At 37.8% G+C, this 16,855-nt stretch overlaps 1 protein-coding gene across 1 annotated transcript in view; it reads right to left on the bottom strand.

Annotated features, from left to right (window-relative positions):
- LOC143297671 (uncharacterized) overlaps window positions 1-16,855 on the bottom strand; it is a 53,703-nt gene that overhangs the window by 20,038 nt on the left and 16,810 nt on the right. The window contains exon 2 of the mRNA XM_076610091.1: window positions 14,355-14,488. Within this exon, the coding sequence (XP_076466206.1) occupies window positions 14,355-14,431 (77 nt within the window). The 5' untranslated portion in view covers window positions 14,432-14,488. The remainder of the gene's footprint in view (window positions 1-14,354; window positions 14,489-16,855) is intronic.

The following is a 16,855-nucleotide window of genomic DNA, read 5'->3' as shown; positions in this document are numbered from 1 at the left end:
GTCTTTGTCATGTTTGGTCAGGTTTCCCCCCCAGCACACGGCTCCGTATGTTAAAACACTACAGACAACAGATGTGTAAAACATTTGGAGCATCTGCTTGCATACATTAAAAGATTTCATTTTTCTAAGACAGTACATGCGACTGTTGCTCTTTTTAATGAGTGCAGTTGAGTTTTCATTCCAAGACAGCTTATTGTCGATTATCACACCGAGATATTTGTATGAGTCTACTTGTTCGACCACTTCATTTTTTGTGATGATTTTACTTAAAGTTGATTTCTTTTTTCTGAAGTCGATTACAAGCTCTTTGGTTTTGCTAACATTCAGCTCAAGGAAATTTTCTTCACACCAGTTCACAAACCTGTCAATTTCTCTTCGGTAGTCAGTGTCATCGTCATCAGTAATAAGTCCTGTCAGTGCGGAGTCATCTGCAAACTTAACGAGGGGACACGAATTGGTCAGACTTCTGCATTCAGCCGTATACAAGGTAAAAAGAAAAGGCGAGAGGACTGTACCTTGTGATGCACCTGTGTTTGTGAAAGAGACAGTAGACATAAAATCATTTAATTTTACAAACTGAGGCCTTTTAGTAAGATAGTCTAAAACCCATAAAATCGTCGGAAAAGCGAGTCCCATGTGCATCAGCTTTTTTGCTAAGAGGTGAGGTTGAATTGTATTAAAAGCACTAGAAAAATCAAAGAACATCAAGCGGACACAGGTATTTGATTTGTCTAGGTGTTCATAGATTTTGTTCAAGACAAACAGTATTGCATCATCCGTACATCTGTTTCTCCTGTATGCAAATTGCAAGGGGTCTAAAAATGGTTTGACAGACTCCTGCAGATAGACAAGTATCACTCTTTCAAAAACTTTCATCACTACTATGAGTTGCTTCCCTTGGTTTATTCAACTGAGCTTGGTACTGCAAGCAGCTTTTATTTCTTTGCCAGTATTTGTAATACACTTTTTGTCACAACAGATTTCTCTTTGTGAAATTCGGGCTGCTCTCACCTCGCCAGGGAGAGCACATCGCTACACTGACAGTGCCATCCTTTTTTTTGCATTTTTTACTGCCTGGAATTTTATTTGTTTTCCTATCCAAATGGATTTTTCTGCAGAATTTTGCCAGGGACAACCCTTTAGTTGCCGTGGGTTCTTTTTTTTATGTGTGCTGAAAGCATGCTGCACACAGGACCACGGTTTATTGTCTCATCCGAATGACGAGTGTCCAGACCAACACTCAAGGTCTAGTGGAGGGGGAGAAAATACTGGGAACTACCAGTGTGATTCGAACCAATGCGCTCAGATTCTCGCTTCCTAGCTGGACACGTTACCTCTAGGTCATTATTCCACAGACTGATTATTACCAATGCCATGTAATTAAAAAAATATATATACATGTATATAAATTATTATAATAATATATAACATCAGGAATGGTACCTTGATTATGCTGAATGGAACAAAGTCATCTGTAGGACTGCTGAATGGCTGTCTTGCTGTTGTATAAAAAAAAAAAATATGTGCATAAATTCTGATACTGGCTACCATGGATTGATGGCAAGTCGAGGAGGATTGTGTGTGCGTGTGCACACACACACACACACACACACACACACACACACACAAGTGCACCTGATGAGACTATTTTATTTTCTTCAGTTTTATTTCTTTTGTGTACCTTTTATGTTATTCTGTTTTAATCATTTATTGCTTGAATAAATTATTTCATCTCTGCAGCAAATTGGATGTGTGTCTAGGTCAGGCATCAGCCCCCTCCATCCATGCACTCCTTCACTTATTCCCCCCCCCCCCCACCCCCCACACCCCCACCCCCCTCTCTCTTTTGGCTTGTTTGTACTTTGCAGTTGTTTTGTTTGTTTGTTTTGTTTTGTTTTGTGTCTTTTTGCAAAAGTGATATAGTGTTCATAGGGATCAGCCTCCTTGAAACTGAATCTGATGCAGTCTGTCTAATCTGTCACCAGACTGCTTGAAATGTCTCTTGTGTCTTTTTACATTCTCAAGCACTATATACGCAGGTTCGGAATTTGCTTTGAGTGTCTTGTCCGTTTGCTCCCATTTACACTGTAGTTACCCGAGTGATATTATTATATTAAAGGGGACGGTACAAAAGAATTACTGATAATTTACTGAACTAAAGGATAGAAAAGAATCCCTGCGGCCAGGAACATGTAGAGGCCATCACAAAAAGGTTTTCTATTGTTTTATTTACAGTAGTTATGAGAAGATAAAGAGAAAATGAAGAGAATGGAGAAAACAGTGCAAGCGAAGAAAGCAGGCTCTAGCCAGTGACTGGCCAGGTGGAAAAGTAACCAGTGATCACCCACTCCGTCTACTTACGCAAGTTAAGCGAACTGCAATGACACAAGCATGGCCCTTGAAGAGAATCAGCTAAAATCCCCCAAAATTTGATTAGCATTTTGTTTGTGACAAGGTGTTCAGTGATAGATTTCTAAATGATTCTTGAACTGATTTACGTTGAATAGGTCACAAAAGAAAGAGCTCAACGCCTACTTTCTAATGAGTATAAAATGAAGTGTTGATTATTTACAATGAATTTATAATCTTAATTTAAGGCCAGACGCAGTAGTACAAAAACATATGAAATAAACTCAAAGTTTATGGCTTTCTGTGACATGGTATGCAAAGATATTGGACTAAACATGTCTAAAAAGGTCATTTTGTGCATTTTGTCGTGACAGTTTCCATGGAAACGAATCCAAAATGGCCAACAAACAAAAAAAATTAAAAGCTTAGAACTTTGGTACCTTTATAGATATGTTATTTCTGTTTGTTTTATTTGATTTATTTGTATTTGTTCTTTATTATAGTGCAGTGGTATTGTAGAATTTGAATAAATACATTTATTATTATTTTTTTGTTGAAATGTGTATAAATTCCCTGACATAATTTTTTTTCAAATGAGTGTATATTCATTCTTTTACTAGTACTATACAAACCACCGCACTATAATAAAGATGAATACATAAAGAAAGAAAGTACCAAGTTTGAATATGCTATCTTTTAAAGTTTTTGAACATTAGCATTTTGAAAAATGGTATTATGAGGACAAAACACAAAACTGAGAAAACTGGAAAAGAAAGAGATGTGCTTGTACTCACAAGAAATCACACATGTTGATGCTGTTTGAAGCTTTATTTAAGTGAATATAGTACCCAGGTGAAACGGACTATAAAGATTAGATGTTGAAGAAGCAAATTATGCGAAAAAACGAAAATCACAAAAAATCATGATTTTGGTCAAAATTTCAGTACCGTGTCTGGCCTTAAGTCACCTGTACTGATCAGTTTTAGCGAGCTTATTACAAACTGCGTTAAATCAGTTTAACATAGGCAAACACAAGTGGAACAGATTTAGATGGAATTGTGACAATTCTGCCAGTATATAATACTTGGGGTTTACTGATCCGACTAAAGAGATATTAACCCTTTCGCTGCCAGGAAAATAAGATTTAAGTGAAATCTATTTGCCAGGGTTTTTTCACAAAGAACGGATACAAATTTTCCAAAAATTTTGTGCTCTTTGTTATTGGAGAAAGACCCATAATAGTATATATTTTCTGAAAGGTAAATGAATAAAGAATACAAAACACATGATATTTTCCCATTTTATATATTTTTAGTGAGATGCTGTTGTTTTGAAAATCAGTGTTTTGTTTTTTGTCACATTTTCAACTTGTTCATTACAAACATTAGTCAGGTAATTTGCACTAAAATATATTTTCTGGACAAATGAATATCTGCACATACAAAATCATACTACTACCAGAACAGCCACAATAAAAAAAATTTTTTAATTGAAAAAGAGATAGATACACAATGCATTGTGACTTCTCCAAGTGATAATATGGACGTGAGGCCACGCCCCCTCAGTCTCCATCGCCCCACCCCCACCCCCCCCCCCCACATCCCACCTCCTCTTCACCCCTCTCAAATGGTCACTTTATCCAGTTCTCATCAGAGTGCATTGGCTGAGTGCCAAGAAAATGGCTCACACTGTGTCCTGCTAATAATTCGGTCAGTCTGTCGTCTGCTACGAATGTACAGCCGGCATCAATCACTGATAGTCATATCTTGGCCACTCTCTCTCGGAACGTAAACTAGGGAAAATTTATGCAAATGTGAACTTTGATCATGCCAGCTAACATGCCAAGAGTTGTATTGTCCTGTCTCCCCAATCTCATTGTGACGTAAACAGGTGAGCTTGTCATCACAGAATGTTATAGAAACAAGTGGGTTGAATTGTAGCAAATCATATCAATCTGTTGAATTGGACGAATTGGGATCAAGCAGTGAATCTGTCAGTCATTCACATAGCGTCACTAGGACAAGCAAAGATTGGTTATTTCAGTTCAACTAGTTGGGGGAGTGAGTGTTGTAGCTTGCATTAGTATACACAGTATGTTGTGGGTAGGGATAAAATCAGTCAGCAAAGCCAGTTCTTAGCTGTCTCCCAGAAGAACTGAACACTGACACAGTGTGACTGACTGATCAGTGATGTGAGGAGTAAGGAAATCCCTGTTGGGCTGTGAGTACATGACTTGTAATGGTTTTATGTTATGTTGATAACTTAGTTGTGTTGGGAAACTATGTTTTGTGTCAGTGAACAGCCAGTTTAATTTGATCTTGTGGCTTGTGGAAAGAAAAGGGGTTAATGTGTGGAGGGAAGTACTGGCCTATATCTTTTGAGTCACCCCCCAACCCCCTTCCCCCTCTTCTGTTTTGTTACAGATATCTTGTTCCGTATTTTTGATGTATTACTTTTGTTTTGTATATAGTAGGTGGTGTCAGTTCAGTGTGAACTGAACAGATCTATTGGCTAATGCACTGTCAGTGTGTGTTGAGGGTTTTTCATGTGTGTGTGCACATGGGGGTAACAGCAAGTGTTGTGGAACACATGTTTGATTTGTTGGTAGTTGTGATAACATGTGTAGTTGTGCTATGTGTCAGTGGTTTACTTTGTTCAGACAAAGTGGGAAGGAACATTGTAATGTGATTAATGAGTTGATTAACAGTGAGAGCACCGAGGGTCAGTGCTATGTTGTTGCAAATTGCTGTTTACCAGAGATATGTTGGAAGTAATGATTTCCATACATGTACTTGTGTCAGTTGAAAACTTTGTGAAGGCAAAGAGGAGATTTGTTTGGTCACGGTAACACACAGTTTTATTATAAGATGGGTAACATGAGTTGGAACACAGGGTTGTATTGGTCAGTGATATGTTTTGTACACAGTATGATATGTCACTGTTGGTGGCAGGTAAGCTTGAGGAAGCTTGTATTACCTCACACAGATCTATGTGTGAGAGGAGTGCATACTGGTGGACATGTGATGAAAGGTGTTGAGAGGGTACAGGCCTTTCATGTCAGTAAATGAGTAATGTCAGGATATTTTGAGATTTTACCTGACCTGGGTTTTGGTAGTGTGTTTGTGTTCCAGGTGTGCTGCTTGTAGTTGTAGATGCTGCTTGTAGGTGCTGCTTGTAGGAAGTACTTGAAGTAGGCAGTGTGTGCTGCCTTAGTGTGTGTTGCTTTTGCTAAGTAGGGTGAACTGCTTAGTATGTGTGCTGTATTGTAAAGTAAACACTCTATAAAAACCACTCCATGGGGCGCTGCTATTGATGTGAGGAGAGAGTGAGTGAGTGCATCATTAGTTGATCCTATATCCCCCTGTCTGCTCCCCTCTCTCTTCTATTATAATCGAACCACACTCTCAAACAGTTTTTACACAGGTAAGTGTTTTTGCTGCTTCAGTGGTTAAGTATTTACGGATATAACTAATACATCTTATCTCTACATATGCAGGTTTACAAATGTTTGAAACATGCTTGTCCATGAACATATGGTCAGAGATGATGTAACCTAAGTTTCTAGCAGAAGGAGCAAATGGTATTTCCAAAATTCCAACTTTGATGAATGTGGGATATGGATCAAGGAGACGTTTCTTGTGATCAGATGTTGTCGTGATCAGAAGGGCTTCAGTTTTGTCGTCATTCAGTTTTAGTTTATTACTTGTCATCCAACACTGTACATCACTGATACATGTCTGAATATTGTCAATGGTAGTTTGTATCTGGTCAGCAGAGCAGAGTCAAGAAGCTGGGTGTCATCGGCAAAGGATTGGCTTGAAACAGAGTGTGATGCTATAAGAGAGGCAAGAGGCCGAGTATTAAGAATGAAAAGTACAGGTCCAAGAACCGAACCCTGGGGTACACAATGATCAAGGCGAACTGACTTTAAACACAGGTTTTTGACCAAGACTGACGTATGTTGGCCATGTTGGTCTTCTAACCTTGACAACTCTTTGTTTTCACCAACACTATTTATTTGCATAGATTCAAGCACTAACAAAATGGGTCTTCAATGTGTCTGAAATATAATGAAAAAGATGATGGATAATGAAACGCATAATGCATGGCGAATTGGATGTAATGTGATGAATGATAGTGATATAAGTATGTCTAGAGTTGTAATCCTCTAGATTTAATAGATGTTTAGAGAATAGGTTTGGAATGGGCTTTACATTCAAACTGGGAATGGCGTAACACATTCTGCGTGAGTCATCGAAGACCAGCAGTTAGTTGCGGAAAAGGCGTCTGCTGTAGCTCAGCTTTCAGTTTGTGCTGTGAGTTGAGCCACAGTCAACTGTAGTAGATGAGCACTTGGCTACAACATTATTCTTTTTCTTTTATCCAATCTGGCGTAAATTTGCAAACTGTCTACTTGGGTGTGGCAAAACTTGGAATGAATTCACTGCTTAATTTTGGGGTTGAAGGAAACAACAATTTTCAAATCAGTGACAAAACCAGTAGCAACCCAGCCACTGGCAATGTGATGAAAGGTCTTTGTTATGAAGAATGCAGGAACTAATCTCAGTTAGACTATTTACAGCAATATTGTGTGTGTGTGTGTTGTTTTGTGGGGGTGAGGGGGCAGGGGGTATAGATGGGGCAGGATGGGAGGGTGGTTATCTGAATGATTACTACCTTGAAAAAAAAAAAATCACACTTCATGCCTGTAAAAATATAATGCATATCTAATACTTTGTTTTATATTCTTTGTATTGGCCCCCAGGGAAATACTCATTATTATTGTCCACCCCCCTCCACCCAATGAGAAGTAAGATTTAAAAGATAGCATCAAATATCTTATCAAACGGCTTCTGTTATTATGTCTTTAATACTGAGATCTACTGGTGTATATTAAATTCCTTTGACTGCTCCATCAGTCCATGCAATGACAATAATCAAACATGACAACCAAAACAGGTGGCATTTGATTGATTTCACAAAGATTATAGTTTCTGAATCAAATATCTTACGATTTTTACAAAGTTTAGAAAAAGTACAGCAGTGGAAAAAGTGATCATGTATGTATTCAGACAGGTGAAGAAAATGTCATCCTGATGACATTCTGGATATATAGCAGACAAACATGTATGTTTAAATCAGATGAGCTGCTATACCATAAAGTTGATAAACATTGTTACACAAAATTCATGATTAACAAGAGAGGCAAGGCCTTCAAGACTCACTTGTGATACACTTTTAAAAAAAAGTCCCAGCTTTTTATGTATTGAGTATAATTTCAAAATGTAATGTTTAAGATGAGAAAGATCAGTTTAAAGCAAATTAAGTCCCTTAGCATTAATTACAGAGTAATTTCCCTTTTTTACTATCTGCACCAAAACGTTTGCAAAATAAATAAAACTTCCATGCTTAGCAAAAGAAGTTCCTGTTTGAACAAAAAATGATAATAATGACTGCTCTTGTTGTTGGGTCAGAATATCAGATCAAAGTGCCAAGTTTAGAGAATACAAAAAATATAAATATAACAGTAAATGCAGTTTGCATATAATTAGGCTTTTTTTTTTTTTTTTTTTGTGCCCATCCCAGAGGTGCAATATTGTTTTAAACAAGATGACTGGAAAGAACTGAATTTTTCCTATTTTTATGCCTAATTTGGTGTCAACTGACAAAGTATTTGCAGAGAAAAAGGCAATGTTAAAGTTTACCGTGGACACACACACACACACACACACACAGACAACAGAACACCAGGTTAAAACATAGACTCACTTTGTTTACACAAGTGAGTCAAAAAAGGGATAAATTCAGCTGTGAAAAGAACTGAAAAGTGACGTTGACAGTGGCCTTGGAGCAAAGAAGCTCCTGTTGTCACACAACAGAATAGTGGATGCCCTAGATCTATCTAAAGAATCGCACTTCTTACCCAATCTTTGCATCACATTATTTGCTGCAAGCAGTTGGATGTGGATCTTCAAAAACTGAAAACAGTTAGGAACAAACTTTTGGTGGTAAGATCTTTCATATGTGTGTGTGTGTGTCTGTGTGTGTCTGTGTGCTCACCAGCATATTTTCTAAAATTTGATTTGCACTAATTTTATTGTAAGGGTTTCATACACACATGAACTAATTTGCTTTCTTTCATTTCAGTTTATGAATTTTGTGAAAAATTATGCTCTAGGCTTATAGCATTTCAGTGCAGTTTGGATTATTGTGGGTGTGATGTGTGTGGGTGTGAGCATGCATGTCATGCAGTAAGGCTGTGAGGGAGAGAGGGTTGGGAGAGAGGGGTTGACAACATACAGAAAGATATGCACAGGTTACAGAGGTATGCTGTCTACATGTTGTTGTTTTTTTGTTGTTTTTAATGAAGAAAAGTTTGTTTAATTGTTGTTGTTGCTTTAAGAAGTCCAATAGAAGCTTTTAACCAGATCTGTATATGGATTAGATCCAGACCATGTAATCAATCAAAGCAACAAGAACGGAGTTAATGCTAAAGTTCTGCAAGGACCAGATCTAATCCACACCCAGATTTGCTCAAAACACCTATCTCTGTCTGTCTGTCTCTCTTCATCATGTTCATGGCTGTTGTGTGTGTGTGTGTGTGTGTGTGTGTGTGAGTATATCATATGTGTAAACATAAATTTATATGCTCACAGCAGTTTGTCTTTCAGTATTCCAAAATAGTATGATAATGATAGTAGTTTACAAATGAAGTGTCCATTCTAAATTTCAGTGCCAAAACAATGGAAACTTGATGACCAGTTCCACTTTATAACATGTACCATACTGATATAAGTTATAACCATGGGTGATACAAGACCTGAAGACAAATATCCGAAGAAATCTAGTAAGAAAGCATTCTCACTTTCCTTCATTCTTGATATATCTCTGATTTAATTCAAGTAAAAAATGGTCTTTGTTCAATTTAGTACAAATTAACCCTGTCACTATTTATATATATCTGTATGGTGAAGATTAATCCTAATTCAGTAATACAACTGTCATAATATGCCATTTCCAATCAGTCTTTCATCAGCACCTAATCAAAATTTACCTTACCTCACCTACATAATCTGCTGCACCCCCATCATATGATATACAGTTTATTTCATTTTTAAGGGGTCAGTTTTTATTCATCTCTGTATTTTATTCACTACTTGCTTCACTTGAGACTGCATTATGGTACACATATATACATATATATAGCACTAACCTGCACTCCTTCCCATCTCATCCCCTACATCTATAAAGTATCCAGAAAGCCATCTGGTATCCTTAACTAAGGCATTTATCAAATAGTGACATTTTGTGTACCACCCGCCTCTCGTTGTTATTGTCATCATCATCATGACATCAGTAGTAGTAGTAGTAGTAGTGGTATACAAAATGGTTTAATTGCATACCATCATATTAGTTTTATTACCCTTAATGACATTAAGTTAATGTCATAATTAAGAAAAGCAATAATACTGATAATCGCCTAATCTTTTTCCAACATTTTATTTCATTCCCTTAACAGTTACCTTACAAGCATTTATAAATATGTGACCAAGCGTGCTATGCTTGCTCCAAAACTGCTCACACACAGGCTACAGCAGACGACATTTTCCCTCCTGACCCCTGCACAGAATATGTGACGTCACTCCGCTTACATCATTTTGTCCTCGCCAGACCACGACCAGTGGCTCGACCAGTGTCGCGTCGCGGTACGTCATTGGCTGAGAAGAAACTTGTGTTTCTGTTCCACCGTAATTAATTAATAACTCTTTTGTCAGATCAGTAAACTACTAGTATTATATACTGGCAGAATCGTCGTAATTCCATCTTTAAATCTATTCCATTTATGTTCGCCTACGTTAAACTGATTTAACGCAGTTTGTAATTTTCAGCGACGAGCCCGTTAAAACTGACCCTGTTCAGCTGACTTAAATAAGATTATAAATTCATCTTAAATAATCAACACTTCATTTTACACTCATTATAAAGTAGGCGTTGAGCTCGCTCTTTTGCAACTTATCCGACGCAAATTGGTTCAGGAATCATTTAGAAATCTGTCACTGAACACCTTGTAACAAGCACAGTTCTATTCAGATTTCTTCAGATTAGTGACGATCTGGTTTGCAGCCCACGTGATTGTCTTTGTAACTCGCCTAATCTGTATAAATTGGCCGAGTGGGTAATGAGTGGTGACTTCCACACCCGAGCCAGCCCGCGGCCAGCACCTGCTCTCTTTCTCTCTTGCCGTGTAGTGGTCAGTGTTGTCCCCACAACAGTGACATCTCGCTACGTACTGCTGCACTGTCTTCTCTTAGTTCTTGTCTTCTTCTCATTGTCTTCTCCTAGTTGTCTTCTCATTACTTCTTCTTAGTCTTCTCCTTTAGTTTATAACTATTGTAAATAAACCAATAGAAAACCCCATTTGTGACTGGCCTCTATAATTATGTTCCTGGCCTGTGCGTGGGATCTTGTCTATCCTTTCATTCAATCAATCATTTAGTTAAGTCTTTTGTGCCGTACCCTATTAGAACCACTCGGGACACGGCCACAAATATATATTATTATATATGACCATCACCACCATTTTCATCATAACATTATCAGTATGTAAACCAACCCCCCTACAACCCATCCCATTACTTCTTTTTGTTTATTTGTTTTGTTCTTTGTTTTCTATTCCTAAAAATTTGCAAGTTTGTTCATGTTCCATTATTTCAGTTCTGATACCTGCTTACCCACCTTGTTGCAGTCATGGAGTACCCTTTTTCCTGTCCTGTTTCAATGTTATCTGTGGATTCCAAGGAAGACATCTTTTTATTGTTAAAAATTAAAAATTAAAAAAAAAAGTGCCTCTTCTGTATTAGAATTACCAAATAGTAGGGCTTGTTTTCACTTGATTTTATGCATGCTTGAATCAGGACACAGGTACATGGAGTCCATAGGGGTTTGTTTGGGTGTTTTTTTCCTTCTTTTTTTTTTCCTTTTTTTTTTTTTTTTTTTTTTTTAAATTTTTTATTGACCTTTAGGTCTCCTTTTTTCTCTGTGTATGGTTGTTTGGCTGTTTTGCATGTGAACCTTGCACTCAATTTGAAGCAAATTATTATGTGCACAGATACAAAAAAAAAAAAAAAAAAAAAAAATTGCTGGAAAATGTTTACCAAGGAAGAGGTGCCTATATCAGTGGCATAGCATCCTAAGAGAACAAGAGAGGCAAGGCCTTCAAGACTCACTTGTGATACACTTTTTAAAAAATCCAAGCTTTTTATGTATTAAGTATAATTTCAAAATGTAATGTTTAAGATGAGAAAGATCAGTTTAAAGCAAATTAAGTCCCCTAGCATTAATTACAGAGTAATTTCCCTTTTTTACTATCTGCACCAAAACATTTGCAAAATAAATAAAACTTCCATGCTTAGCAAAAGAAGTTCCTGTCTGAACAAAAAATGATAATAATGACTGCTCTTGTTGTTGGGTCAGAATAGAAGTGCCAAGTTTAGAGAATACAAAAAATACAAATATAACAGTAAATGCAGTTTGCATATAAGTAGGCTTCTTTTTTTGTTGTTGTTGTTTTTGTGCCCATCCCAGAGGTGCAATATTGTTTTAAACAAGATGACTGGAAAGAACTGATTTTTTCCTATTTTTATGCCTAATTTGGTGTCAACTGACAAAGTATTTGCAGAGAAAATGTCAATGTTAAAGTTTACCACGGACACACACACACACACACACACAGACAACCGAACACCGGGTTAAAACATAGACTCACTTTGTTTACACAAGTGAGTCAAAAATTAATGGAACTGAATTCCAAGATAACAGTACTCTTGATAACAACAGGGAAAGTGACACTGAAGGCAGTGGCGCTGACAGTGACATCAACAACAAGGCAACAAGGAGTAGACAGGTAATACAAGGTGACATGGTGAGTCATACAACATACTCTGTGGCATGGTGAGTCATTGAACATACTCTGATACTATGATGGGGGGGGGGGGAGAAAGAGAAAAAAAAATTATGTGTTTGAAAATGTGTTACATGCTCATTCTGTTTATTTACTGTTTGCTGATCACTGTCACTGCATACATATACTTTTTATAAGCATGCACTGCTAAAACTTTTCTCTGCCTATATCCAGATTTGAAAAACAGGAGAAATGAGTCTTATTTCTTTTTGATTGTCAGCTGTGCTCTTAAAACCATATCAGTATATGATACATTTCACTTTGTGGAACAGAATAAAATTCTCATTTGGTCTTGTTCTCATTTTGTTCTTTCATAATGTTTGTTATGTAATTGTGTCATGCAGATTCCACAGCAATATTCATATTGCAATATGCTTATAGATTAATATGTGATTTTTTTTTTTTTTTTTTTTTAAAGACCAAGAGTGTCTCCAGTCATTTAACAGGACATATTCATACTTGCAAAGGGCTATCAATTACATGGCTATATCACCATATTGATCAGGATGACAGGCTAAAATTCATCAGATTGCTTCTTTTTCTTCATAGGACCAGTATCAGTTCATTATACTTTACATGAAGTTTCCTTTCTTAATTTTAATGTCAGCTGTGCTCTTGCTTTTGATATTATAATTTATAATGAAATGTAAATTTCACATTCTTAAATGGGACAAAATTCACATTCAGCCATGTTCTCATTTGGCTCTTTTGTTAAGGAAATTATGTCTGCAAAATCTACTTCCATATGTTTTTTCATTTTTGTTTTTTGTTGTTGTTTTTGTTTTTTTGTTTTTGTATTGTTTTTTAATCAGGAGATCCTCAGGTTATTAAGAGGATAGGAACATATATATATATATATATATATATATATCTCTACAGAGGCCTCTCACACATGGTTGCATCTTTACATGGCTGTATCTTCATACTGATCAAGAGAACAGAGGCTAAAATTTACCAGATCATTTCTTTTTATCCATAGTACCAATCCAAGATAAGGTTTTTGTTAGCTGTGCTCTTATGAAGTTAATACTGTATGATATATTCATATTCTTAAATGAGACAAATTATCATCTGGTCATGTAGTAATCTGGTTCTCCGATGCTTTTGTTTTGTGATGACATCATGCAGACTCCACAGGTTTGTATTTATATGATTCAAAACAAAAAAATGAAAATAAAAAGGGTGTTCTACAGTCAAAAGTACAGCCAGGACATACTTGCTTAGGTATTTGCACACATTTTGTTTTGAAATTTTATCATGCAGACTACAAAACAAAATATTTTTATGTGATCATCTTATAAAAAATAGTTCCTTTGGTCATTATGGGATAAACACAGGACATACCTGCAAATATGGTTTCATCTTTACAAGGTTCCACCAACAAACTGAACAAGATGTCAGAGGCTAAATTTCACAAGATTACTTCTTTTTCATCATATGATCATGGTACCATACTAGTTCAGAAAACACGATCACCAAAAACGTTTTTAACTATGTCCTTTTCTGGGCTCTTTAGAGAGCTTTTCCTTCTGGAATATTTTAGCCTGCTTGTTACCAAGTTTGGTTCTGGTAATACACAAGGTCATCTGAAAACTACAAGGTCATCTGAAGTCACCATGGATGCACACACAAAAACACACAAGTGCATGCATGCGCGCGCACACACATGCACGCACGCGCACACACGCACACACAGAGATAGAGATTGATAAATTCATAAGGCAATGGCCCCTTTAGAAGGGGGAGGGGAGGCGGGGGGTTACATGAACATAACTATTGTACAGAGAGATAGAAAGATAATGCGATCACACAGACCCACTGTTTTGACCCATTTTTTTAGTCAACAAGACGTCAGACATACACTGATACACTCTTGTTTATAATGATGGTTATTAGCATGTAAACCATATCACCACAGGGAATGCAGACAGACACCACAGGCACGGAACTGTGCTGGAGCTGGGGCTCTACAGAAAGGGTGAGATCAGAGTCCAAAAAATGTGTGAATCAGTGTGAACAGCAAAAAGGTAAGTGGACTACTCACAAACAGCTGCTGCCCACTTGAGCAGGAGCGATAGAGGTCGGCGGGGAAGCAGAGTCCTTGTTAGCAGCCTTGAACATTCTGATCACGTCATACTATGACCCAAGCGTGCAGAGAGAACATAGGCTTACCCATACCTGCACAGCCAAAAAGCAAACTTTTCTGGTTTTGTTTTTGCTTTTGACCTGGTGATAGACGAACATCCATGGCGAGAACGTGCATGCAGCCACAAACGCGCACGTGCACTCGCAATACACTTGCCCACAGACGCACGCACAGAGAGAGAGAGTCATGATGAAGAGGAGGGGGGGGGGATTCAAAATGATGAAAAAGAAGGGGGGCATGATGATGGTGATAAAGATGGGGGTCGTGATGATGAGAGAGGAGAAGGCGGGTCATGATGATGAACGAGACAAGTTAGAGTGGGAGACAGACAAAGAAAACGAAATTTCACTTAAGACAAATTCAAAGGACAAGCTTGAATCTTCTTCATTACATGACATAGAAAACAAAACGAAACCAAAATCCCCTTTCCCCCAAATCGAAAAGACAGAAGAAAATTTTTACAAATCTTGTCTAAAAAGTAAAGATAGAAAAGAATATGAAAAACAAAGCCTGATGGTCTCAGTCCTGTATCTCCGTCAGTAGTACACCGCGGCAGATGACAGATACCGTACAGAAAATAAGAGAACCCTTTCGGGTCAAAAGGAAACGACAAAGAAGGGGGGACGGGGGATCTCAAAATAAGTTAAAAACAGTCTGAGAGACGGGTGTATGTGTGAGGAGGTTGGTTGCATGGGTCTGGGTGGCTTGGTTAGTAGGGACATGCTAAATTCCACAAAACAAGTTTTCACATACACACACACATACACAAAATTTTAAGGCATACTTGAATTAAGCGAACGATTTTTTTAAGAGTTTCTATCCATGTCAAGTTGGTAACTCCCACGATAACATAAGTTCCTGACTTGTAAACGTTTTTGCCTGACAAACTGCTGTGACAAGGACTGTTAATCCACGCTTTCGCGCATTGCCACGCTTTCTCGCATATTACGAAAAGTGTGGCACGGGAACGATGCGTGAGAAGGCGCGGGAAGCTCTTACTGCTGCTTTTTCTTCTTTTTTCTCTCTTTTTTGTGACAGAAATGAGACAGAGTTTTAAAAAAATTAAGAAAAAGAGAAGAGAGAAAGTGGGAGACGACAATGATGACTTTGATGATGAAGACGTAAGCGAAGACGAAGACGCTGATGAGTTTCTTTTACCCGGACGACCGCGCGCGCGTGTGTGTGTATGTGTGTGTTTCCCTTCTCTGAACCCGTTTTCAAATAATTTTCGAGTCCGGGGTGTTTTCTCTGATATCGAGAAACTAACTATAATAGTAATTTCAATGAGACGTTGCATGCGAATAGTGGATGCTAGCACTGACGTTTAAACAAAATGACAATCTAGGGTGACAGAAAAAAAATCGTATCACAACCAAACATGGTTTCATTTTGTCTAGTTTTCACGATCCCCAGTCGATGGCAGAGCATTATGAAACAATTTGTTCTGTCACATTCACGCAGAAAGTTGTTTCATTTCTTTGTTATTCCCCAACACCAGTTGGGGGTGATCATGGTCAAATCTTGGTATGTTTTCTACACTTTACCTTTTTACCCCCTTTGTAAATTTAGGCGTTGAAATCGAGGTTGGTGCATTACAATGACCTCTCTCATGTGACACACACATACGTCATTCTAAACTTCCTGTGTGCCAGTTTCAATGCGAACACCATCGACGTCATCACTAACGTCATCATCTCTTTTCTCTATGCTTCCCGGATGACAAAGAAAAAGTTTGAAAAAAAAAAAATTAAAAAGAACCAAAAAACAATGTAAGATAGACTTCCCACACTTTCTCAAACATTGCGAGAAAACATGGAGACGCACCCCACGTGATCGGGGAACGACTATGCTTTCTCGGAATCACACGCTTTCTCACACACTGCTAGAAAACCTAGGGTATACGAAAGTGGGCAGAAGCAACATTAAGATTCGATGGATCATGATGGCTAAACTACTACACAAATTGTCCACAAGCTATGGGTTCTCAGATACTCAACATTCCCCTCCACGTTCGCTCGCGTTGAAGTAACCTGTGAATGGGTTTTTTAATCTGCGTATACCAAGTTCTAAGACACACAGTATAAGTTACATATGGAAAGGAGTGGGTGGCATTGGAGGGTGTTTGGCTTTTAGTTCTAACCAATATGTTCGTCCATATTGACCCAAGTCAAAACTTGGTAATATTGACCACAGTTGCAGGGTCTACCAGGTCTCTCAGACAGACTTGGAGTAGTTTTGTTCCCGGTTAAAAATAGCAGCAACAAAGAAAACAACGGAAAAGGCAAAGCTATGATGCGCTCCGCGAGTTGCTCCAACCAAGGACATGTTTACTGGCTTTATTTCGTGTTAATTTATGTCAAAGTTGAACGCCCAAGGCCACTGAGACTGCTGGATGGACC

The sequence above is a fragment of the Babylonia areolata genome, chromosome 23 (genome assembly GCF_041734735.1).
Source record: "Babylonia areolata isolate BAREFJ2019XMU chromosome 23, ASM4173473v1, whole genome shotgun sequence".
Lineage (NCBI taxonomy): Eukaryota > Metazoa > Mollusca > Gastropoda > Neogastropoda > Buccinidae > Babylonia > Babylonia areolata.
Note: the sequence above shows the minus strand (reverse complement) of the source record. Positions and strands in the feature narration are given on the sequence as shown.